At 36.1% G+C, this 27671-nt stretch overlaps 1 protein-coding gene across 1 annotated transcript in view; it reads left to right on the forward strand.

Moving 5' to 3' along the window:
- LOC134678858 (uncharacterized) overlaps positions 1-27671 on the forward strand; it is a 164272-nt gene that overhangs the window by 86814 nt on the left and 49787 nt on the right. Inside the window, exons 19-24 of the mRNA XM_063537578.1 lie at positions 573-714; positions 1814-1927; positions 2068-2193; positions 2311-2406; positions 2680-2868; positions 4596-4686. Of these exons, the coding sequence (XP_063393648.1) occupies positions 573-714; positions 1814-1927; positions 2068-2193; positions 2311-2406; positions 2680-2868; positions 4596-4686 (758 nt within the window). The remainder of the gene's footprint in view (positions 1-572; positions 715-1813; positions 1928-2067; positions 2194-2310; positions 2407-2679; positions 2869-4595; positions 4687-27671) is intronic.

Genomic DNA, 27671 nt, shown 5'->3' on the forward strand with positions numbered 1-27671 from the left:
CTTCATGGTCCAATAAAGGCATAACTAAATCAGATTGAAACGCCCTTGGCCTCTATACGAGCCGAAGACGATTATCTACTTACTTTGCTAAATTGCGCCGCGAACAATTTTGCACGCTATACCCTGACAACACGCACTTAAGTGTATTGAGAGGAATGGGGACGAAGTCACGTGACCGCTTCTCCGGTCGCCATTTTCCTCTTTGGATATTAATAATTGAAAACCTTTTTACGCAATTTGATGTATTTTTACCAGAGCTATGCCCCTTCGTTTGACTTTTTTCAATTTTTAAATATTATGTATAAAATCTATATGGAAATGATTTTGCTAGTTACGTAATAAGTAATCAATAAATCAAAATAAGTCAAACGAAGGGGCATAAAAACATTATAAGTAATGATCATCTAGAATTCTAGATGATGATTATCTAGGGAAGGAAATAGGGACTACGCTTGTATGGGGAAGGACTGAATCGTGTAATAAATAATATATACATGTTCTAAAACTTCAGGTCTCGGTCTGAGACTTTCAGAGTAACTAAATAATAGTTAAAACCAATGGTTATTTTGCAGTTACGCTCCTCAATCAGCCATGACGGTGACGGCGTCGCCGCGGCGTGACGGACTGGCCGGCCAGCAATGGGGACCGCCGCGAAAAGTCACTCTGACTAGAAGCCCCGGTGCTCCGTTAGGTGTCAGCATCGTTGGAGGGAAGGTAAGGGGGGCTTTGTCATAATGATGCTACACCGCAGCTCTGATGGGGATGTTGCCTCAGGGAGACGGACTGGCTGGCCAGCAATGGGGACCACTCTGACTAGAAGCCCTGGTGCTCCGTTAGGAGTCAGCATCGTTGGAGGGAAGGTAAGGGGTACTTTGTCATAATGATGCCACACCGCAGCTCTGATGGGGATGTTGCCTCAGGGAGACGGACTGGCTGGCCAGCAATGGAGACCGCCGCGAAAAGTCACTCTGACTAGAAGCTCCGGTGCTCCGTTAGGTGTCAGCATCGTTGGAGGGAAGGTAAGGGGTGCTTTGTCATAATGATGCCACACCGCAGCTCTGATGGGGATGTTGCCTCAGGGAGACGGACTGGCTGGCCAGCAATGGGGACCGCCGCGAAAAGTCACTCTGACTAGAAGCTCCGGTGCTCCGTTAGGTGTCAGCATCGTTGGAGGGAAGGTAAGGGGTGCTTTGTCATAATGATGCTACACCGCAGCTCTGATGGGGATGTTGCCTCAGGGAGACGGACTGGCTGGCCAGCAATGGGGACCGCCGCGACTTCACTCTGACTAGAAGCTCCGGTGCTCCGTTAGGTGTCAGCATCGTTGGAGGGAAGGTAAGGGATGCTTGTCATAATAATGCCACACCTGGCCTGGCCAGCAATGGGGATGGCTGCGAAAAGTCACTGACTAGATGCCCATAGGCTCCATACCCCCTAACCCATAACCTCACCCTAAGGGTTATCTTTGGAGGGAGACAATGCGCAATGATGTAGACTATAACTACCGCAGCTGGTGCAAGGTTCTTGTTCCCTAGACTTCATGTCAATAGCTCTACAATAACCCACTAAGGCTCACTTGCACCATTATCTAACCCGGGGTTAACCGGTTAAACCTGGAGTTACTATGGTAACCAGTACAATTTGACACTAGGTTTACGGTTTAACCGCTTAGTGGGATGGTGCAAGTGGGCCTAAGCTGTCGTACGAGACGAGGATTCCACAAAGCAACTATTCCCCCATAATGGTCCGTACAGAATCGCCGACTATGTCCAGAATGCTTAACCGGGACACGTTTTTTTCTAAATCGTTGCAGGTGGATATTATTGACAGTCAAGATAACGCTGGGGCCGATGACAAGGCCATATTCGGAATATTCATCAAAAATGTTGTTCCGGAGAGTCCAGCCGGCAAATGCGGAGAGCTGCATGTAAGTTTAAAATCATACCATTCATAGAAATGAAAATTCAGTAGGAGTGCTTTTGTCATCTATATTATTAGGTATTTGAAGTATATCTCGTCTTCTACGTTCAAATTCAATATTGGTTAACGGTGATTGTATTCCCATAGACCGGTGATCGTATCCTCGAGGTGGATGGAGTGTGCGTCAGAAATGCTCAGCACGAGCGAGCGGTGCAGCTCATCAAAGCAGCTGGTGACACTGTCACGCTCACTGTTCAGAGTCTACCGACTTGGGTGAGTTGGCACTGAGACTGTTAATCGTAAAACAGAAAATCTGTTAACTGTTGTCTGTCTTTGATCACCAATGACACCGATTATAATGATGAATGATGATGATAATTATCTGTCCAGAACACCGACTCGTCAGATGTGGAAGCCGAAGCTTCCCCGCACCCCGCGCGGAGGACCCCGCTACCCGTCGATGGGACGCCAGAACACGAAATTAAGGTACATTTTAAGAATATCATTCCCATTAAATAGTTCGTTTCCATAGAATAGTTTCCATGACAATCGCTGATAAGGCTAAGACTCAAAACTTAAATTAAAAAATCTTATCCGTCTAAAACGTTCAATTTTCTTTTTGAGGTAGTTAGAGAAACCTTGCTACTTTTAACAATAGTTGCAAAAGCGTTAAGACCTTTTGGGTCTTGTTAGGTATCTGTGTCTTGTAGGTAATCTGCTTTGATTTTTTTCTGCCAATACACCAAGTTTCTTTTATAGATAACAGTGACATCAGAGCCGGACATAGAGAAAGAGTCAGAAGACACGGAGAGGGAGACAGAGAAGTCTACATCGGATACCGAACCGACGCCACCGAAGAAGCCTGTTTACTCAGATTCGGAGAGCAGTGATGATGAAGAGGATGAGAGGGAGCTACAGGGACGGACTTACTCGGACAAGGGGGTTGAGGTGAGTCTTATTATAATAAACTGACCACTAACAATTATAAAGCAAAGATTATCTTACTAGTAACATCTTTGAAATTATTGTGAAGAAAGGTGAAGATATTTCCCAAGGCAACGGATAGGAATTGGAGGCGTAAAAACTGAAGATCGAGTTAAATGTCGAGCCATGACCATGAGTTGATGAGAGATGTAAAAATTCTAAGTATAAAGCAAACAAACAAAACTTTATAACCCCGGGTTTACTCGTCAGATATCTAAAGGGTGAGTACTATTAAATTGTCGCAATTTGAATAAAATTTTATACAATAAAATAATATACAATAAAATTCAAAAATGTTTATTATTGGTAAGTTTATGATAAAATAGGCGAGCTAAAACCGTTTTATTGTTTGTCTAAAGCACGACGTGAGAATTCTCGGACTTTACTCTTGACCCGACTCATAGAATTTTGCACGGAATCATTTGTGATAAGTTTAGTACATTTAATCCACTTCCTTTTGAAATCGGGCAATGATGTGGCCGGTTGGCATGTTTTCCGCAATTTTGTTTTTATATTTGCCCAGTATTTTTCTATCGGCCGTAATTCTGGGCAATTTGGCGGATTTAATCCCTTTGGTACAACATCGACAGAATTCAAATTATACCAATCCATAGCTCTAGATGAATAATGGCAACTTGCCAAATCCGGCCAAAATAATGTCGAACAATTGTGCTTTTTAATAAGTGGCAACAACCTTTTCTTTAGGCATTCGGATATATAAATATCTGTGTTAATTGTGCCAGTGGTTACAAAAGGCGAACTTCTCATACCGCACTGGCATATCGCTTGCCACACGAGGAACTTTTTGGCAAATTTCTCGACTGGAATCACTTTTTCTGATTCAGGCAGACCCGAGACGTTGCGGGAAGAAAAGTATTGATTGCCTGGTATTGAATTGAAATCAGCCTTTACATACGTTTCGTCATCAATGATTAAGCAACCTGCTGTATTTTGAACAAACAAGGCGTACAATAATCTAGAACGTCGAACTGCTCGATTATACTGATCAACCGTTCTTTTCGGAGCTTTTTGTTTTTTGTATGTAACAATACCGCAGTTTTTTTTTATTTTTTGTACATTGCTTTGGCTTGTTCCAACTTTTTTGGACACATCTCGGGACGAAATAGCCGGATTTTGATCAAACAGCTTACACACCTTTGATTCCAACTTTTTGTTCCGTTTTCTTGTCGGATGACCCTCTCGCTGCTTTCTTTCAGTAGTTTTACCTCGTTTTAGCTTTTTTATGGTCCTTTGCACTGTTCTCCGAGTTGTATTGCACGATTTTGCAAGTTCCAAAGTAGATATATAGGGATTCATAGTAAATTTTTGCAAAATTAAATCGCGCACGCTTTTTTCTTTTGACGACATCTTGAAAGACAAATACAAGTGAATGTTTGAATGTTTTTTTTTAAGAATAAAAGATGCCAATACATTCTAATTTTGATATATATAATAAGTTTTACCAAAAAGGTTGAGAGTCTAGAAAAAAAAACGGAATATGTTAGCGACAATTTAATAGTACTCACCCTTTATAAAATTTTCTTACACAGTAAAATTCCAGCAAATCACGTAATAACTACGGTTACGAATATATTTGGGTGAACTCGTAAAGTAAAAGCTTGCTTACATTGTTGGTGCTATACGACCAAGGAGAAGAATACGCAAAACTAATGTCTGCTTATTTGTTCTAGATCGATCGAGCATCAGCCGCCGCGGTCAAACGCAGCAAAGAAGAGAAGGAGGCAGATAAAGAAGAAGAAGATGACTTCGGCTACACGACAAGTGAGTGGAAAGATACATTATTCACACTTCTTAACTTCTCTTTCTATCTCGTACACGTTTACTTCTATGCGTGCCTTTTGGAGCACAGTCGGTGAAAATGGGTTTAACCCTTAATTTGCAAAAATATATCCAAGGTCTATAAATCAAACTTTATTGGGGTTACAAATGCAAAAAGATGAATTTAAAGCAAACTTTGGATAAGGTAAAATGCAAAAATACAAGAAAATTTTGTGACTCCTACGGTACAACGGTAATGTATCAAGATTTAACAAACGATGTTTTTGATAGTACTTTTATTGTGTAACATTCATTACCGAAACGAAAAGGATCCTCAAAAATATCTTATTTTCTACAGAAAGCTTTTTGTACACAAATTTGACTGGTAGATTTTTGTTGGTTGGATCTTTTTCGCTAAATTATGTCTAATTTAATAGAAGTTGTTGAAATAAAATACATCGGTCTGGTTTTCAAGCGACATTAGGTGGACAACTAGGTCCAAATTTTTAGGGTTCCGTACCCAAAGGGTAAAACGGGACCCTATTACTAAGACTTCGCTGTCCGTCCGTCCGTCCGTCCGTCCGTCCGTCTGTCACCAGGCTGTATCTCACGAACCGTGATAGCTAGACAGTTGAAATTTTCACAGATGATGTATTTCTGTTGCCGCTATAACAACAAATACTAAAAACAGAATAAAATAAAGATTTAAATGGGGCTCCCATACAACAAACGTGATTTTTGACCAAAGTTAAGCAACGTCGGGAGTGGTCAGTACTTGGATGGGTGACCGTTTTTTTTTTTTGCTTTTTTTTTGTTTTTTTTTTGCATTACGTACGGAACCCTTCGTGCGCGAGTCCGACTCGCACTTGCCCGGTTTTTTTGAATAAATGGTTCGAACGCAACCTATACCCCTTGGTGTACATTGTTAACGATAGGTATGACGGTAGGTATGTCTTACTACTGCCTGTGTTGTGGTACTTATTTAACCAAATATATACAAGTTGTTAATGTTGACGTTCGGGATTCAGAATTAACTTATCAGATTTTGTATTTTTACTGGTGTGGTTTTGATAAAAGTATTAATTTGGAGATGTCTTGTAGGTAAGTATTTAATGGAAAATGACAAATATTTTCTATATTTTTGTAAATTGTTATACGTTTGATAGATGTTTGAGCGTATGTTCATAACAATTTTTTTTTGTCGCTATCTATTCAGTACTGACTGTACTTATACAGGCTGGCCAAAAAATATGTACATTCCCGTAGCCACCGAGGTTTTGGGATTATAACTTTTACTATGGGACTAACTCCGAAATCGCAAAAAAAAAATTTTACCCTCCCATAGAAAATGGACCAGCCAAAATATATGAAACCGCCAAATGTTTTATTTCTCGATTTCGGGGTTGGTCTCATAGTAAAAGTTGCTCAGTATAATCCCAAAACCTCCCTGGAAACGAGAATGTACATATTTTTTGGCCACCCTGTATAAGTACAGTCGCTATCAAATAGACAGCGACGAACAAAGTGCCCAAATATAAGTATATATCGTAACACACCATAAAAGATGTGTCTCGATATATTTGGCAACTCTAGCCTTCGATATCTATTTGATGCTGTCTGCACTACAACATTCAAACGTTCTATGAAATCGAACCCTTTCTTATGACTCTCAAACCACGTATTGTGACCTCTAACCCCCTTCATAAAACTTTACGGGCCTGATTTAGTTAAATTATGTTGTATCGCTTTCTTACAAATACATAAGTCAAAATGACAGATAAGGACAAACGATTATTAGCTAATAGAGGTTTGTAGCGCGTTTATGAAAGGGGGTAAGTACCTACAAAAAAGCCTTTATTACCGGTTGTGGCAACTTCACGCGAACAATTCTCGAGAATTACCCAACTAGGCAAGTTTCTTACTTGTTGTTCCAAACAGATGCTGAGTTTTTGCCTAAACTATTGTTTTGATATTAGGCTGTTTATTGTGAAAGTTTTGGTGTATATGCACTCGAGAGAAATCAAAATGGTTCACTTTATATAGTTATACACTACACTACACTACACACACTATATATGTGTCTACACTGTATATAGTTGAAAAGTATATATATTTAACATGCTCGCTAGGCGGGTTCTCTGTTCTGTAGGCACGCTACTTGCTACAAAGGGGAAAAATCGTGTTACTAGCAACGCTCTCGCGCTGGCATAGAAAATTTTAATTGGAGAATCCACCGAAACACCGTATTACTTAATATTTTCTGTCAGTGAATCGAATAAGAAGACTTTTTCAATATTTTTGATATTTCTTTATTTATTATTTATAATATAAAAAAGTAAGATATTTTTACCAATAAAGAGAGTAATAAATATGAAACTAATTAAAACCTTGTTAAACAGAATATGTAGCACGCCATCAAAATATGTAGTTTCATTTCAGCAAAATATTTTGCAGCATTTGGGACCAAAAAAGCGGCTTTCAAATAACATCGCGAATTCTACAGCTTTAGAAATGTGTCCATATTATGTTCTATGTCTTTCAGTCTTATTATTTGTCTAAGTTATAATATAATGTATCTTTTCACTATTTGTTGCTGTTATTTTTTATTCAAAAATGTATGAGTAGTATGGAATATCAGTTATTATGAAAATGTTTATATGAATTTTAAATAAGAGGCTATATTTTCATAATAAAATAACGTTCAATGAATAGATTTTCAATTTTATATTTAGTTCGCAAATGTTGACAGACATAAATTATTAGAATATACGCGTAGGAGCTCAGAGTAGGCATACTAAAATATAATTTAGCGTATTTTACCCTTTATAGGTGCCCAATTTTAATTATCTTTTGCTGTCATTACTATTTAAGGTATTTTTTGCTGTCGTATTATTTAAGATGCAAGGAGGGTCAGATTAGATTAGTTTGCTTTACCAAAACATTAGATTGTCATGGAAGCTATGTAGGGCTTCTTTCCAGTTCTATCGGAGACCGGGAAATGAGTTAATTTTGACTTGCAAAACACAGGTAGACAAATATTGGGATAGTTTCTACGAGTAATTGGTCCATACAGTGTTTTAGTCCGTATCTTAAGCGTGGTATATTTATCACCTGCCAAATCTCCTGCCAATTAAGGAGGCGGCCCTGGATAGAGTCAAATGGAGAGAGCTACACCAACAAGAGTCTAACTATTAAATTTACGACGACGAAATCACCTGCTAACATAGTCATATTAAACAGTTCACCTAATTATTTACAAACTTTACGACAGTGAAATCCTCCATCAATTCATCATTGTCTTAATAGTAATTATTCAAAACAAACCTATGCGTCGCACCAGAATTTCTAGCTCAATTGGCAGTGACTCTACTCTACTGTTGTCCCAAAACCTGTCCCGCCCAAGGCGGAGAATTTTTCACATTCTTTTTCAAAATTAATTTATTTTATAATTGTGACTGTCTGTATATTTTGAATTCGGCATATTTTCGGCATGCCATCGCATTCAGCCGTTACATTATTCACCTGCAGATGTTTACGGAGAGGGGCCTTGACTGAAATAGCGGGGAACTCGCACCTTGCCATCGATCGATCGTAAAGCTATCATACTGTTCCTGACTAGTTTGAACTGGTTAACAAAAAGCCACAAAAATCGAAAAATTTGAATTTTGTCATCTGCCTCTCTATCGCTCGAATATGCAAGAAGCTGAAGATAAAGAGGCTGAAAACGAAATTTCGATTTTTGCGGTAGGCACTCAGAGTTGGATAGGTACAAAGCAAGCAAAAGGTTTTTTTAATACAGTTGCTCAAAAAGTGCTACTTTACGTAGCTGTTTAGCGTGCGGAAAGTTGGTTATCTCGAACTAGTGCTTTTTACTTTTCCAATTTTTTTAAATTTATACTTGTTCCAATTCACGACTACTTATTGATGAGTGTTAATATTAGTTTCCTTTAAACGTCGTAATCAGCATAAAAATCTACCGTTAATGTAAGAATACGAAAAATATTACATATTTCATATTTAATTACTTATTACCTCTTCATCATTATAACACGTTTATTTTTTAATATTCAATATTGAAAATTCCGTTCTTAATAAGTTGACTGAATGGAACGGAATAGCTGCCAAACGCCCATAGATATAATATACTTAAAGACGACGTCTAACCGAGCTGTCACTGTTACCACTTTTGTTTAGTGTACGATTAACAATGTTTTTCTTATTTTTTCGCAACTGTATTAAAAAACGTCGTTCGATACACGTGCGGAAATGTCATTCTTCACTCGTCCCGAGTCTTGCCACTCGCCTGCGGCTCGTGGCAAGATATCTCGGTGCTCGTGAAGTAATGACATACCTTCCGCACTAGCATCGAAATGTACTATTCCGTTAGCGCCACTTACACCAAACCCGGGGTTAACCGGTTAAACTGTTAAGCTAGTGTTATATTATACTGCTAACCATGGTAACACCAGGTTTATCCGATTAACCCCGGGTTAGTGGTTTGGTGCAAGTGGCCCTTAAAAAGTTTGTCAAAGTCTATTGAAAATATTTATAGCCCAATTCTGCCCAATAAGTGTGAATGTTAATTAAATCTGATTTTCTAAAGGTTATAATTACGAAGTTCGACCTGTGATACATTCAATTCATCCCACGATCCGCCATTCCAGTAAATTTTAGTGTGTTATTTTCCGCATTGAAAATTAAAATTAAATTATTTCATTAATTGAGTCATTAAATCTAATAAAAAATATTGCACACGAAAGATTTATACTAGTTTTTTTAAGGAATAAAATTAAAAAGGAATAAATAAATTGCAATTTACAACATATAAATCTCCTTCTTTTCAAGAAAACACCGCTTGGTACTAAATATCATACCTCATCCGAACGTACGGACATAAATATGTTTTATTATATCGTAAAAATGCTTAAAACTGCTAAATGTAAACACTATTTGGGACTATTTTTGTCTGCGATACTCACTGACGATAAGTTTGAAGAGTATTTTTAAGATTCGCAATATTTGCCACATGGCTGCCATTTTGAAATTATGAGATAATACGTCTTCTCCTTGTCTTTTTCGTATTATTTTTCGTATATTTCGCACAGTATTTGGGTTCGACTAACCTATATTTCGACACAACTCTTGGTCCTGGTTCCCATAGATAACCCAAATGAAATTATATGAGTTAAAATTAAAAATACACGTTTAACACTTAACACTCCATTAAATATACAACCTATACCTACCTATAGTTTTGGAGTAATTTTGTTTTTATTGTACTTTGTACATATTAAATTGGCAATGCACGTAGGTAATACATTTACGTACATCCGTGCGACTAATAATTACCTAGGATATCATTCATATTAGTTACTACCATTAATAATTAAGATAGGTAGCTAGTTGTTGTTCTATTTCATTCACATTATCTGTACTGTCTGCGTGTGATGCGAGCTGGTGCCGACAATCGTCAAGGTCGTGTCAAAACCACTTCAAAACCGTAATAAGTTCATAAATCGAATGGGGCTCTGTATATACCTACTACATAGATAGTAAAGTTATATAGTAGTGGACCCTATAATGGACGTGGAACCAGTAATGGGACAAAAAACCACAATTCCTCTAAAATAAGTATCTAAAAGTAGTTTATAAACACTGGACATATTTTTATCATAAATAAGAGTCCTAGAGCTGTTTATGTTTCAATTTTTATTAAATTCGGTTATTTTTTAAGAAATGTGCGTCAACCCAAAAGTTGTCGTGTCACTGAAAAAAAATACCACTACGAATTCTTAACAACTTCGCTAAGAGAGGTGAGTTAATTTATTAAATTTTAATTAATTAATACTTGATGAAAACTAGAATGTGTTTTGTTAATTGCATTTACCATGAGATAAGGTATACAACACACTAAGTTGTGACTCCACAGATGTAAAAAAAATAGTGGTATTTGGCCCAATCCCATTATAGGAGCTGTAAAACTGCATACCTCCTATGATGGGACAATTGACAGAATGATGCTTGCCATGCCATAATTTCATGTTTCAACAATACAGAAGCAAAATGTAGTTACAAAATATGTCAATCAGGAAGTATTCTCGGACTTCAGATAAATTAATATCGTTTTCCAAACTTTTATTTAACTTGCCCTGTTAGTTAGTGTGGGTCAAATCTTGGTAGCTGAATTTGAGCCACTTTTCGATTTCCGATTCCGTTGAAATTTTGTCTAAGTACGTAATTAAGTATGCAAATCGGATGATAATGCAATATTATGATAACATGGACCTGATCTGATGATGGAGACAGGAGGTGGCCATGTGAACTTTATCGCAATAAACCCTAACTAATTGTGTTTGGGTATATTAGAATTGTCTCGATGGATCTAAGACAATAATAATTGGCTGTGGAAAGAAAAATACATTCAGCGATAAGAGCTTATACCAAAAATTTATTTTTTTGCCATAAGTTATTCCCCATTTCAATATTTTATACTGATAGAGCAATGTCCATTATAGGGGGCCCATTACTGGATCCACGTCCATTACCGGGGGCCCAATTACTGGAGCTTTGGTGTCCATGACTGGAGAAAAAAGACATAGTTTTAATTTGTTAAGTATGTGGAAACTCATTGCAGTATCTTTGATACAACACGCCTAAAACATGAAAGACGGATAGGACTTTCATCTTTTAACACGCTAAGCGGTAGACCATTTACATATATAAGGGAAATATCATAAATACTCCAAATTTCCTCTTAACCCTTATCTTGGCAAGGCTCAAAATATCTTAAATATAAATTTTTTTTTAGTTTTTTGTCACCTATTGAGCATACTAGACTATTAAAAAATAAGAAAAAAAATCCAGGATTTTCCAGTTTCGGAAAATCATATGTATCATATTTGATACAATGCCAAAAACTCGACAAAATAGTTACGTACTTTTTAGAAGAAAAATGAAGATTTTAATAAAAATAAAACATGTAATGCAACAGAAATAAGCATTTACTGCTAATTAAATGCAATCTAAAGCATCAGATGACTATTAAACCTGTAAAAATAAATTCTATCTACGAATACCTGATCACATGGACGGAAAATTAGATCCCGTAAAGTTTCAAAAAAGTCGTCAGCAAAAAGTTGAGTAAAATATGAAAAGTAAACAAATAATTAAAAGTAAAAAAAAAAACATTTTTTTTACTTTGGGGCCATTTTTTGCCATACACATATTTTTCCGTGCTACGGGCTACGGCGTAGCAATAATGCTACAGCGTAATTAGACTATAGTTAAATAACATCTAGTACTTTAAAAAAACAAAGTTTAATAACTAAATAATTCGAAAACTAATATTAAATAATTGAAGCATGTTTTGTAACCACAAAAATTAAATAATTAAAAAATCTTGTAAAAATATTTTGACGAAAACTTGGCAATGTATTAAATGTAATACAATCCTTTCGATATGTACATTTCTGAGTTCTTGGCAGTGTATCAAATATAATACATAACAGTTTCATGTAAGGTTCTGTGTATTAAATGTTTTTAAATTCGAAGGCATTGTAAATATGTATGCACTAAGAGACAGTAAAGATATCAAAATGTAGATTATGAAAAAATATACACTAACATAAGAAATAAATGCAAAACTTCCAGTACGAACCGAAATCTATTGTTTCCGCGGCGCCGCCGGCGCCATATTGATTATTACTAATTAATTTACAATGACACTCGTGTCAATTATTTTTTTCTATAAGTAAGGAGGGTCGCTCGACATATTGATGGCAGAATTATTGTGTTAGGTAATAAAGTGAACCTGCTAGATTTTTTTAAGTTCCATGTATCACGGGTGTTACGATGCCAAGATAAGGGTTAAATGTCCCATGACTGGTGCTGTTACTATACTTATAATTATAATATGTATGTATGGATTTCTGGGTAAACATACTAAATTTATGTTTACAAACTTTTTACACCGTGTGTCGCTTAGAAGGAATGCGAAAATAGATGGCACCTGAATGCCTGAACTTCTCAACTATTCCCGATATTTCTTTGTTGTTTACGCAAAAATTCCAAGCAGTCTTTATTTAGAGTCTTTACTTTAGTATCTAACGCTTTACAGCTAAAACTTTGTAATAATGAAATAACTTTAACTTCAGGAATTTATTTACCTTTTTGAGATTTACCAAAGGAACAGAAATAGTACTTAGCTAAATAAAACACTCAACCAAGTTTTAACCAAAATGAAAGTTTCATCAATACCGATTTATTTGCTTGGGCTACGATATCGTCGATATCACTAAGAGATATACAGTGACACTACTCTGAGACTTGGTATCGTATTTTTATCCTGTAAACGAAAAATTTGTTACAATCCACGGGAAACTAAACGTTTGCGTGATGTAGTTATCACTCTGCACATAACAGCGACATCTTCCGGGAGATTAGGTAAACAAACTATGGCATATTCGATGCAGACTTAAAAAAGGTTGCTTTTAGCGTTTTTGATTTTAATGTAAGTACTATTTAGAATTAAGGTATTTTCACAAAATATGCAAATACTTGAAGATCTGAAATAAGATAACAAAATATCTCATTTTCAGCCCCAGGATAATATACAAAATGTGTTATCTATGTAATGGAATATATTTTTGCTAACATGATCTCGTTTGGGGACATCAGATAACCATAATCTAGTAGACAATTTTGTAAAACAGACCATTTTGTTTCTGGAACTATGTTTATAAACTATATCAGAAATGGCCCTATAAGTGAAATAGGTTTATATTTTGCTAACATTGGGGGCTGATAGTATAGTGTGTATCCCAAAAATATATGATTATTATCTGCTGGAGCTTTGTTTACTGTCTGCCTTTTTAAGGTCACAGTTAGCTGTCGAAACGTTAGCGCAGGATAATAAGTTGTACAGCGGCGGTATCATGTGGTCGCATTTTTATCATTTGTCATGTCATGCGTCACTTTCGCACTTACCTACATATTTATTAGAACGTGACAGGTATGGTGACAAATGATAAAGAGCCAACCATCTTAGCCCTACAGTACTTCTTTGTAATGCATAATTCGTAATAAATCTCAATGAAAAGATTGCCTTCGCAATGCAATAGGTAATGGAAGCCAACGTATTGCAATGTTTACCAAATACATGAGAGTATTGGCAACAAATCAATTTTTGTTATGACTTCTATAATTGCAGTTAAGTCATTTACTACAGCTGCAAATAGGCATTGAGATTTTAATAGTTAACTCAGTGAGTAACTTTGCTATTAATAAAATTCCTACAAGATATCAATAATTCGTTTGGTCTTATTTGTCATTTTGATCGTGTTTGTTAATAATAAGAGACAAAGCATGAATTTGACAATGGAGGCATTTTAGTATTATTATTTTTATGAATAAGTTGAATAACGCACGAATGATTAGGGTAACGTGTGCTAGGTATATGCTAGGTATATGGTTTAGACGACGTGGAAAGCTAGAGGCAGTCAGTGACAGAATAACAATATACAAGGGTTCTGTTAGATAGGCAAACTACTATATGCGCTATAATATCTCCTTTGGCTGCCTCAGCGTGTACAGTCGGCTGCAGCGATTATTGACCTTCTGCCGTGCAACGTAGTGTACCTACTTCTATGAAGTTGTTACTCTTCCCTAGTCCTCTGTGTTATTTCAGAGTAGCTAAACAAGCTAACAAGAACTACACAACAAACTTTTAAGTATGCTCATATTATACGCCACGCACAGATGGGATTCATAAATAATTTATAAAACAAATACAAGAACGGCATTATGACAAAAACTTGGTATTACACTAACTTGCAGGAATAACACATATTAAAGTACCATTCGAACCATTTCTTACCTAGATGAGGGTCAAAATCTATTTGTGTGAATAATCTGAAAATGTGCGAGGAATTATTTGCAAATATTCGTGTTATAGATAGAACATTACATAATGAAAAGAAATATTGTTTAGCTAAATTTGATTTTTAGGGAATATTTCGATAGTATTTTCTCACCGAGAAATGTCTGCAACTATTAAGCGAGCTGTATTTACCGACATATATTATTCATATTTACTGAAACGCAAACAAGATGTTATGAACACCCCTATATTATCCAGTTCCATAAATTTCTTCAAATGCACGTGTAGAACAGCAAGCTCAAACAATATTTCAAAGAGATATTCGTGAACACAACAATCTTTCTAACTTATTGTTTCCGCAACCATTTCTCTCGGCGCAAGAAGCGGTACAAAGTTTAAAATAATTTCCAAATTTTTAACTTGCTCAGCCCTCAGCAGCAGTAAGTAACTCCATTCATTACACGGTAACGAATCATTTAGAAGCGTACAAAACTCTCCTTTCGTCACGTACTTGCTCAACACACCTTTATTTGACATGCATGAATATTTTCGCACATCATTACACGAATAATTTGTCTCCCGTTCCGAGAAAACAAATTCAAATCCGTGCCAAGCGTCCGGAAAACGACCTTTATTCTCAAAGAAAATGAAACCCTATTCATAATACTTTAGGGCTCTTTTTAGAATTCTAATAAATTATTGCCCGTAAGAAAATATTATGTTTGTACCATTAAAATCCATGTAGTGTGAACGTTCGCGACGTCTGTTTGCAGTCAAAAGCTTGGCCAGTAACGAACGCGAAATCGTCCGAGCGTGGCCGAATTTTCACGAACTATCGGGTTTTCCATATTTGAAAACCTATAGTCACTTTGCCACCATAAACTCAAGCTTATTTACATTACAATAAGGATGAGTTTTCGTTTGTCTTCGACTGCCTCTTGTGATGCCATTTTGTTTGGAATTTTTCGTGAGTTTGTTTCTTGCAGCGGTTCTATTTACGACCGTATTCAATTGACATAAAGTGCTATTTTAGCTAGTGGCAAACAGCCAATTGAGTCGTTTTATTAGCGATGTGCAGTGTATTTTCTACCACGTGTTTGGTTTTTCAGTGCCGCGGAGAGAATGCTCGTGGATGGTCGTTGAGATGTTTTCCGTATATTTTCCCACGATTCGTTCGCGTCTAAGAAAAATTTATTTGTTGTAAATGACTTTTGAAATTATTAAAAGTTTACAACTGAACTCGCGATATTTATTTCGAATAGTGAAGTTTGAAATAATCACAAAAAAGTGTATTTAATGGATTGCTTTCAAAGATTCTATGCAAGTTGGTATACAATATACATAGTTCGTCTTTACATATAACATTTTAGATGCAAGGCTTGTCTTTAAAAACTAATTAGGAGATTTGAATTATAAGTATACGAGTTAGAAGTATACCTGTAGGCATTTAAGTACGAATATCAAATGTTATTTTGATAGTTAACCTTAACCTAGAAATACCGAAAGAATATATATTTCCATGTCATCGTTAATTTGCTAGGTAATTATAAAATGCCCTCGATAAATTTTATCGCCAGGAATTCTTTTGATGCTAAAATTAAAAGATAATTTGAGCGAAGATAAAAAGTTCGGAGTCATTAATCTCATTAAAGATGTGTTGACATCAGCTGTATTGTTACAGCTTTCGGCCAGTGACTTCGCATGTTTCTTATAAAAGAGAACTAATGTCTTCATAATCATGTACTGTCAATCTGATGCAGAGATATCCGATAGAAATCTACGTGCTGAGGAAGTTGTGCAGCAAACTGTACAATTTTAATAACAAAACATCCGTAAGGCACAGATGAGCGTTTATTTTATTTTTTGCCATTTTTATATATAGTGAACTTTTTTGCCATTTTTGTGATATTTCTACTCAGAATCACGAGCTCTTTCGATCCTAATGGGATAAAAAAATGTCCCAAACTTTTTTTCCTATTGTGTTATCATTTCCCCATATACTTTGTATGGCGGTAACAAAAAGGAAAGTTTGAAAAATGTATGGAAATTTTAGGACACTTTTTTTCTCCTATCAGGATGAAAGGGCTCGCGATCCTGACTAGAAATACACAAAACTAGGTAAAAAGGTCACAATATATAAAAATGACAAAAATAAAACAAACGCTCTGATACATCAAATATATTATTAAAACGGGTCACTCACGTATTTTTAAGTCGAAGATTGTCCGACATGTTTCGCTCCCTCCCAACTTCATTAATTTATCATACCTATATAATACGTGTTATATAAAACATAGGTACATAAATATGTATTGTATTGTATAGATCAGATATTGAAATTACCTACTACAAATTATTTGTTCCAAAACAACCCCACTTTTACCATGGAGTGATTATTTTTTATCTTGGCCTAATAATTTTACGCAGCATTCAAGTTTCCATCATAAGTATCAATATTTACATCTATATTACCTACTTTTATGTCACATGTGACTAAAAAGTACAAATACGGGATGTCATGTCCCAGTAAAGGTAGATACAAGTCAATATTTTAGTCGTATTATATTCCATTACAGACATACGTATGTATAAATATTATGTCTATTAGCCTGACTCTGGCTTTGAAGTCTCATCTTTATTTGCTCGTCAATATTTTACTATCGTTACATTCTCATAAATTTTAAATCTTATGACAACAGTGGCTTGTTTGTTTATGTTTATTTCAGTAGAAGTTTATTTATAGATATTTACCTTTATTTTATTCAGAGTTTTTGTACCTACCTACCTCTCGTGCCGAATCCCTATGAGATTTCCTTCAACTTCTATGACGTTTTCTTCATTTCTTCTTTTTTGGTTGAGCTTAATTAAAAAAAAACCGGCGAAACGCGAGTCGGATTCGCGCACGAAGGATTCCATGCCATTACGCAAAAAAAAAATCACGTTTCTTGTATGCATGCATCGGGATTTTCGGTGCGAGAATGTTTTACACTAGCCAAATAACAGGTAAAAACTGTAAAAAACGATATTAATTTAACATTTCTAACCACATTTGGACCTTACTACCTACGTTTAATTCATAGTTTGATAATTATTTTACAATGAACAAAGTTATAAATACACGAAATCATGATCCCTGCACCGAAAACCCCGATGTACATATGGTTGTATGGGAGCCCTTAAATATTTATTATATTCTGTTTTTAGTAGTTGTTGTTATAGCGGCAACAGTAATACATCATTTGTGAAAATTTTAACTGCCTAGCTATCACGGTTCATGAGATACAACCTGGTGACAGACAGACGGACAGACAGCGGAGTCTTAGTAATAGGGTCCCGTTTTACCCCATGGGTACGGAACTAAAACAAATTTCATAAATATGTCTTTACTATACCTATTTTTATTATTTTAAAACTAACATTTCTAACAAAAACGTTTGCAATGTTGCATCCAGTGTAAGTTTTTATTTGTTTGCCATCTAAAACTAAGTAAAATTGTACTTGTGATTTATAATCGAACTAGTCATAGGTATACCTATTATCTAAGAGCGCGGCGCGCTCATTGTTTCTTCCGTGAATATATTAGATTAGTTTTACGCCTTTTAAGGGCATGAGTGGTACTTGAAAATTAAAAATCTCATTTTGTATTGATATTGATAAGATCTCATTGGATCTCGGTCCTAAGATTGGAGCTCTGAGAGATATATCAAATAAAAATCAAATTTGTAAATGTCGAATGCCGCTTTATGTTTTATTTACTGGTGATATCAGCCCTTGGCAGCTCTCTCGCACACGAGGGCTCTAAATGTCGGATAGTACGTAAAGTGTGATGTTAATTAATTTAATTATATTTAATTGATCCGGTTTAAGTTGAGATTAATATACCTGTATGTAAAATGCTTTATCACCAACAAGACGGGTAGTCAATGCCATCAACTATTTATTGCTCTAGGTACAGTCAATCGTAAAAATATAGGTGTAGACAACTTACTTAAAAATATGTCCCATAGTTCTTAATTCACTGACATAAGAGTTATGTGAGATGATTTGTACACCAATATTTTTTACATTTGATGGTACATATAATATATCATATGAATAATGCATTGCCACAATAAAGGCGTTACGATTTTGATGGTTTCTTTTTTCATATTTTCTCTGCAAAATTCAATTAAAATAAAAGACGAAAATAAATAAACACATTATACGTAACACATTATATATACTATATGTTTATGTTTAAAGCTTCGTATAAAAACTAGAACCCGTAAAGCGCTTAAAATAATTATTTACGTACTCAAAGTAATCTTCAAGATGAGTAGGTAGAGTTTGAGTAAGAATAAAATGCTTATAAAAACCTTAAGCATGGCTTAAGCTTAAGGTTATATTACAGCTTATAAGTAACCTTGTTAGATTATGACGAACAGGGGTCAAAAGGTAGATAACCTTATAAATTTATTGCTGTCAAGGACCTGAGACCTACGTGATATTTAGTTGCAATATGAAAGAGCGAAAAGTAATTTTTTTGTAATTTCTCAGTTGGCTGCCTCGAATAATGGCCTTCGAGATGACGAAAGTGACTTTTGGTAAATTTAATACGGTTTTGTAGATCGTTCGTATTAAAATTAAATTTTAGAGTAAACTATCTTTATGCAGCATAAAAATAATCTTTGACATTATTGATAAATATTTATTCTGAAGGCCACTGACGAGCCTTCCAAATGGATGCCGTTACAATGGATTCATCCAAATGGACGGCATCCTAATATTAAACATTGTACGTTTTTGACATTCACGGACCGATTTTGGATTGCATGGCTGCAATCTTGTTATTTGGACTGTTGGAAGGCTCGTCAGTGGCTACCATGAAACACTCAAAGAATTGAGCTGGCACCAATAACCAAACCCCGCTATCAATTGCAATTGCAGGTCATGGTTAAATGTTAAATATCAAATTTATATGAGTATGAGTAGGTATCCTCGCGTAATAAAACAATTTAAAAACAATGAAACATAGGTACATAAAGATGGTTGTCTAAATATACGAAAATGCACGTTGCGTCAAGTTTTTGCGATACTTAAAACATTATTTCAAGCAGTAAAACTTATTTTTTATTGTTATCTGTATGGTATTCCATTCCCATATTTATATTACCGAAAATATTGTAACATTAAGCAATTAAAATAACGAGTACCGACAACTTCTATTAGCGCCTCAAAAGTCACTAGTTAAGTGGACCTATTTACAAAGTCATAAGTAAACCATATCATCTTGAAATAAGGTTTCAAATAGTATTTCCGCTAATTAGTATGTTTTTCTCACTATGTATTTTAACATTCTCAAACTTAAACTTTATCTTGATTGAAATAAGAATGACTGTTGAATGTTCTTTGTATGTGACAATTTACGCTCACATGGCAATTTACTGGACGTGTCGTGACAAGTCAAGGTGACTGAAGTAATGTCTACTAAGTGACATATTATTTAGGTCCTTCCATAGAGCGACAAACAAGTACGAGGAAAACGTTTTAAAACTAATATCTGGGAGACTGAGCTTTGCTCGGAAAACTCAAAAATGCGAGTTTTCCCAGAGATAAGACCTAGCTAGATCATTTTTTCGCCTCCGAAAACCCCCATATAACAAATATCATCAAAATCGTTTATACAAGAATAGATATCAATCAATTACGGATATAAAATTATATTACCAACCTCCTCCTTTTCCATACCACAGAATAAATAATAGTACTAAGTACAGAAGACCCACTGTCTAACAAAACGCGTCTGTTACGATCAGCACAGATATGGCCGCTAGGTGGCGACAGCGCCACGCGCGGCTTATGGCAAACCCCAAAATTGGGGCCGAACGGATGTACTTTTAGCTACCTGTAGCAAAGCGACAAAATCGCGGAGTGAGACACGCCTGTCCATACTGAGGTTGACTGAATTAATATGACAAATTCGAACGTTTCCGAGAAATTACGATCTACATCTGTACTTACATACTTTTCAATCACAGCCATTCTTACAATTTAAAACAAAATTATCCTCTAATGTTCTTCAACTTCTCCAGTCTCATAGTAGCACTTTAGCTTTGTTCAAACATTTAGAAGTAGTCTCAACTGTTAGATGAAGCCATTGTCAAGTTGTGAATCTGACTTAGGTCAACTAAAGTAGTAATGGACAAAAAGTTACGGCGGTTCTTTGTGGTTTTTCATTAAAGTTTACAGAGTTTGCACGGTGAATGAGACAGTGATAGGACTTCAGTTTCCAAGTTAGGTTATGAAAAATGCATGTAATTTGAGTTGCGTAAGTTTGTTTTTGCAAAATACTAGCGACCCGTCCCGGCTTCGCACGGGTTCATAAACTCAACCTTCCTCAAGAGTGATCTGTTGATATGTGAAAACCGCATGAAAATCCGTTTAGTAGTTTTTGAGTTTATTGCGAACAAACACATAAACAGACAGATACGGCGCGGGACTCTGTTGTGTAAGGTGTAGTGATAGTAATGACGATGTTTATTTTCTGGTTGTTAAGACTGCAATTATTTGACATTTGTTGGAAGCGAGTTTCCTCATTTGTTTGAAGGCATTTAATACATTTTACAAATGTGAATTAAATAAAACCATAAAACAAAAAGTATTGGTAATCCGTATAAGGTAAAAGGTATTTGCTATCGTATTTCTACGGTAAAAAGTTAAAATATATGGCCAAAGTTTTTTTTGTTTAAGCAGTCTGAAAACTCCAAAATGTAGATAGACATAAGGAAAAAAAATTGAAAAAATATTTCCTGTCTCGAAACATCTACCGGGTATAAATATATTCGTCTTGAACAATTCTCGGCTTCGCATAATGTTGTTTATCTGATGTTTTTTGTTTGCATAATTTTACTGCATCTTTATGAATAAAACAGTTGCCTATCTCCTTTCACGGACAGCTGACGTCAACACATCTTTTATTGGAATTAATTCATAACGAATTTACATAATGACATGTAAATGAAGTAACTTATAACTAGTTATAACGTAACAATAAGTAAATAATATCATCCTTTACAAAAGTGGTGAAATAAAACAAATGTTTTTAATACGTGTATCAGAATTCAGTTTAGGTTCAAACTCTCTTAATGTAATTGCCCGTGCCAAAGTAAAGTTATTGGTGGGTATCGGTTTTAGGATGTTTAATTACAAATGTTAGTGAATTGCTCAAACCATATTCTAAAAGTGAGTGCTAAAAGCATTACAAAATTACCCAAATCGTGCTGATATTATACTATGCTATGACTTTAAATAAAGTACAACCGTGTCTCTAATTAGTGAAATATCGTGAACAGCTTTACAGAGAAGTGCATTAGTGAAATAACAATCAGTGCAGTGCTCGTGTCCGTGTGCAATCCGTGCAATCGTGTCCGTGCGTACAGCGCCGTGCGCGCGCGCGTGTCCCCGCCCGCGCCCCGCACGCCGGCACGTTGCACCCGTGCTCGGAATGCGCGCGGCGTGCGAGTCGCGCGCGCGCGTGCAGCCTCGAACCATGCGCTGAGGCCATGGAGACCATCGCCGAGGACGCCGAAGCGGAACTTGAGCTTGGTAATACAAGTGTTTGGTTTTAGTTCTCTCTGTACAAAGGTGCACGTCTTGGTATACAGGATTTTTTAACCCTCGTGACCTTAGCTATTTTTTACGCGGCATATATATTAGCCATACTGAGCAACTTTTACTGAGGGTCCAACCCCAATATTGTGAAAAAAAAAACTGTTTCTTTGTCTGGTCATGTCGATCTTTTCTATAAAAAAATACAATTTAAAATTAAATTATGTTCTTTAAAATGTTTTGCGTATGTACCTTTACGTAGGTAACTAACTGTGTATGTACTCAGAATTCGAGCATATGAGTAGGTAGTCAGGTAGTCAGAGTCTATGAGTCAGGTACTAAATTCGGCGGTCTTATAATTTCGGGTTGGGGATTCTAGTAAGTTCTTGGGAGAATTTTATTGTGCCATGAAGCTTCATTTATAATGGTTAGCTGTTCTTCCGGGTGGGTTGGGAAAAGATGGCCTAGCTTTGACGCAATAAAATAAACTTATTTTATATCTTGAAGAACGATAAAAGATCTGCAATGATCCGTGTCATGAATTGTTCGCGGGTTCACACTTTCGCACGGATAAGTGGGTAAAAAATCCCGTTAAGTTAATATATCTTCGAGAGACCCCTCAAGAGGACGGGAAGCCCAATCTAATTACCTTGTTATAGGAACTCTTTGAGTAGGTTCAGCCGGTATCAGACATGCATTACTTTTTTAAGTAATTTTAGCATACTGAAATAAAAAGGGCGTATCTTGGGGCTAGTAATTTCTAAGGTATCACAAGTCCACTGATTTAATATTTCTTACTTCAAATGATGCACGAAGCGATTCTTTTTGGGGGCATTTGATTCTAGCTTGAATGTCTAAAAATAATTTAATTTTTGTTTTTTAATTCATAAATAAACCCATCATTTTTGGATAGTTACTGGGCTCAAAAAAGTTGTTAATTTTTAATTCAATACCCGTAATAATGGTCCCTATTGATGTACGTTATGCAAAAGATTGAAAAGGTTCTCTAAAGTCTATTTTTTCCTCTAAAATCATTTTATAAACCGTCGTCGGAACGGAATATGAACGTACAGAGAAAGTCAGTTTTTGTGTCAAAGCGCACCATATGCCACGAACGCTTTTTGCAAAGTCCCATGCGACATGCCTGACATGGCTGTATTCCACCGACTCCATATTCAGGGACCGAATTTAGGACCGGAAACTAAAAATCGATATTATGATATGCAATTTGCAACCTTGCACACTTTTTTTTTATTTAACAATATATTTACACGGCATTACAGACAAGCCAATACACCGAGAAATTAAACATTGCAACACATGAAATATATAAGGATACATTAAACATTAAACACTATGCCACGGAGAAATCTACTAGGCATTTAGGCAACTATTTTGTGAAAAGGTCTTTGCTACACGCACTGGGTTATTATTAATTAAATTCTAAATTCATTTTGGACATATTAGATTCACATGTAAGCTTTATAAGCTTATGTGTCACTATCTGTATCTGGATGTTTGAATGCTACATTTAATCTGTCCAAAATTAAAGCAACGGCGATGCTTGTTGGGTTTATCTTTATGTGAGAAGATGTATTGGCACCAATCGAAAACTGAAAAAAAACCTGGTTTGGTAGTAATTTTAACTACTTACAGATACTTATACTTACTTTCTTTAGTCGAGCCGATCCCCTAACATACCTAACGTCAAATTTATATCCGATCTAGAAAGCGTGCCAGTTCCAATTCCTGTCGATTATTTTCTGGTGTATTTCTTGTTTTGAAAGTATTTCAATCATTCTACCCGTATTTTCACGGGCCAGGTGTGGGATACGATTTTGTTTATGGCCAGGTTTGAGAAAAGTTTATACAATGTTATTTGCGAACTAGCAAAGTGTTATTACACCGGCTAGTTCGCAAAGGGACAGTAGGGTTATTAGTATGTATTACCATTGTTAGTTCAGTACGGACTCAGTAAATAATAATTTGGCCAAGTCCGAGATAGCTCGAGGCATTTAGTGTTCCGTACGGCTACCATCAGTTTGGCATTGAAATAAACGATATTGTGAACGTAATTTACTTCCTATAGGTATATCTCTTTCGCACTAATATATCAGTACGAGCGAGATGCATAGAAAGTAAATTACGTTCACGCCCACGGTAGCGTTTATGTCAATGCCAAACTGATGGTAGCCGTACCGCTCGCATCGTTACATTTTACAGAGGTTGTTTGCCTGTTTTTAGGATACCGTATTCAACTACACACACAGAACAACATATAGTACAAAGTGTCTAAGTGCGAAGGCCGAAGGCCGAGATTTAGCAAAATGTCATCGCTTTAGCACAGAGCAATAGTACAAGTGTCTAAATGTGAAGGCCAAAAGCCGACCTCCGCGTAGCCCGAAGGCCCGAAGCGTCCAGGATATCAGTGCTTTAACACAGAACAATAGTACAAGTGTCTAAATGCGAAAGCCGAAGGCCGAGCTCCGCGTAGGGCCGAAGGCCCGAAGCGTCCAGGATGTTAGTACTTAAACACAGAACAATAGTATAAGTATCTAAATGCGAAGGCCGAAGGCCGAGCTCCGCGTAGGGCCGAAGGCCCGAAGCGTCCTGGCTGTCAGTTCTGTGTTTAACCACTGACATCTTGCAGGCTTCAGGCCTTCGGCCTTACGCGGAGCTCGGCCTCCAGCCTTCGCATTTAGATACTTGTATTAATTACCTGTGTTTAGAACTGACCTCCTGGATGCTTCGGGCTTTCGGCCCAATGCGACTTCAGCCTTTGGATCTTGCGACTTAGACACTTGTACTTAAAAATACTTGGAAAAGTTACGGGAGGCGCGCGTCTGTCGGACGCTTCGGATCTTCGAATCGTTCCTTCGGCCTTTGCATTTAGTTAGATTCTTGTACTATTGCTTTGTGTTTGAATACCGAAGTCGAGCATCTCGCGAATGCTTGATGTATTATAATAATTTAGAGTAAGGCCAAGCGCGCACCACGATTTTTTGTCCTGCGATAATTTTGTCGCAGAAATGCAACGTATGTGTTTATATGTTAGTGCGCGCATATGCGACAAAAAAATCGCAGTGATATTAAAATTGTGATTTGTCACATTTTTCCGCGATTATTCGCGACGCGATTGTCGCAAAGTGAATTGCAGCATGCGGAGTTGTATGGCCCCGCGCGCACTATGATAATAAAATCGCACCCCGGCCGGACCTCAGTCGGCATTTCGCTCTCCAAACCCCAACATCTCGGCACCTGCATCTCCAATGGAGTCTCAAAATGAGACGCTAGATGTTGACCATTTAATTATGGAAATAGACGGGGATCACCTTTGTGTTATAAATGCTCAAAGTCATACAGCAATCGCATATTAAAGACACGTTTCATGAAATAGAAATAGAAATAGAAATGTTTATTTGCCAGAATACGTTACAATTAGGTTTAAATACAGTTTTAGTTTCAGTATTCAGTCGACATGAAGCCAACATGCAAAATGTATGTAAATTACATTTACTAGTAGGGTACATCATCACAAGCAGCATCATTGTTTATGACAAGCGACTGGTACTATAATAAGGTCGTGTTTTGTAGATCTCTCTCATACTTATAGTAGGCTATTGAGATAAAATTAAATATCCCACAAAAATAAGCAAGCAGAATTAAACTTTGTGTCAAAGACATAAGTCATAAATTTCAATGCCAAAGTTTTAACTAAGGATGTTTCTCGCCTAATATGAATTGACCAGTGTAAGCATCAGTTAGCTAGCCCTAAGCAACCAAAGGTCAAGCTGCAGTTGAAAAACTAATAAAGATAAAGTTAAGCTGATAATTTTCCCGCCGTCTCCATGCTTCTTTAAGTTGGGTATTGACTGGTCAGCTGCCTGTTAGCTATAGTTTTCGCGAAAATCGCCAGGACAGAGGTGAAAATTTTTGTATGAAAACTTGCAACTTTAAATGCATTTTTTGACGAAACTATTGCAGTCTAAAATGAAGTCAAAATCAGTCCATCGACTCAATTTTTTGCAAGCTTTCTAATGGTACCCCACACGATTCTTACAAATGAAAAAAGTTTCAGCCTACCCCTCTCAACCCCCTAAATTTCCCCCTTTAATAAGAATTAAGCAGTTTTGACTTATTTAAAATATGAGTGGTGGTAATTGCTATAACTGTTCCAAATTTTAGGTATCTATGTCAAACGGTCTCTGAGAAAAACGTATTTAACCGATTTGCAAGACCGAAGTGATCCCATAAGTGTTCCGTAAACAAAGTTTTGTACGGAACACTAAAAATTATCTATAGGCAATTATTTCTTTCATGAGTTTGGAATTCATTCGGTTCGTAATAATTAAGTAGGCCCTTGTTTTTACGACTGTAATTTACTCGTTTATAATGCGTAAAGTCAAGGTTTGGTCATACAATTACAGTGTTATTCTTATTATAAAAAAATTACCGTGCTAAAGGGTTGTGAGTGTTGTGACATTTTAAAATTTTAATATGCCTTTTCAAAGTAAATTGCTGTACATACTTATATTACTTATATTTGGTGTTCATTCTTTACTCTTACGAAGCCGGAGAATATTCTATTGTGTGTATTTTTTACCCTAAATTGCTACAAGTTCCTACTTGATAGGTATAATGAACAAAACAGCACGCACTGTACAAAACCACTATCAATCTGGTCTCCGCATAAGAATTGTTCTTACAGCTCTAGATATCAGTTAATACCGGTTTTCGCTTGGAGGCGATTACAAAAGGGTGTAATGAATACGTGGCGTAGGCTCATCTCGAGGACGTTTGATTAATGATTGCAGTAGTCTCCCCACTGGAGAATAAATTCACCGGGAGGAAAGGCATGATTGTTGCACTAGAGCTTTTGAAACAAACAAAAGAAATTGTTATGTATTTTTCACAATACAAATACGTAGACATAAAATAAATATGCAAGTGTAACCAAAATACCTCCGATTTTACATCCAGAACTAGTAGGTACGCTAAAAGTGATTATAATAGTGTTTTTATGTGTTATGGTGAACAAAAGTAATTGTTGTTTTTAATTTCGTATTTGGATTACCTGAAGCAAATATCTACTAAATATAAAATTTTACCAACCAAGACATTTTGGTAAACTTTGTAGATGCGTTGCTAAGCGTTAGTGTCCCCAAAGTTAGTAAGTACATAATATTATGCTTATTATATTCGTACAAAATACAGAAAGTCTAAAACTGTAATAAGTAGTAAAATTAAAAACGTTTAAAAAAACCACGTACCTGAGCGTTTTCTATAAAAAATGTACATTTCATTCATGTCTTCAAAATATTGACTGCTTGAGCTCATTTTACTCAGAATCATTTGTAAATTCACGCCTCATACATAAAAAAAATGTGTCCCAAATTTTTTTATGAAATAAATATTGTTGCAGTGTGTCACGTTCATACAAATAAAAAACTATTCATACAAAAAAGTGACGATCTGGAAAAGAAATCTTCCTTCATCTAACTAATTTGTTATGAGCTATCAGCGA

The sequence above is a fragment of the Cydia fagiglandana genome, chromosome 2, assembly GCF_963556715.1.
Source record: "Cydia fagiglandana chromosome 2, ilCydFagi1.1, whole genome shotgun sequence".
In the NCBI taxonomy this organism is placed as follows: Eukaryota; Metazoa; Arthropoda; class Insecta; order Lepidoptera; family Tortricidae; genus Cydia; species Cydia fagiglandana.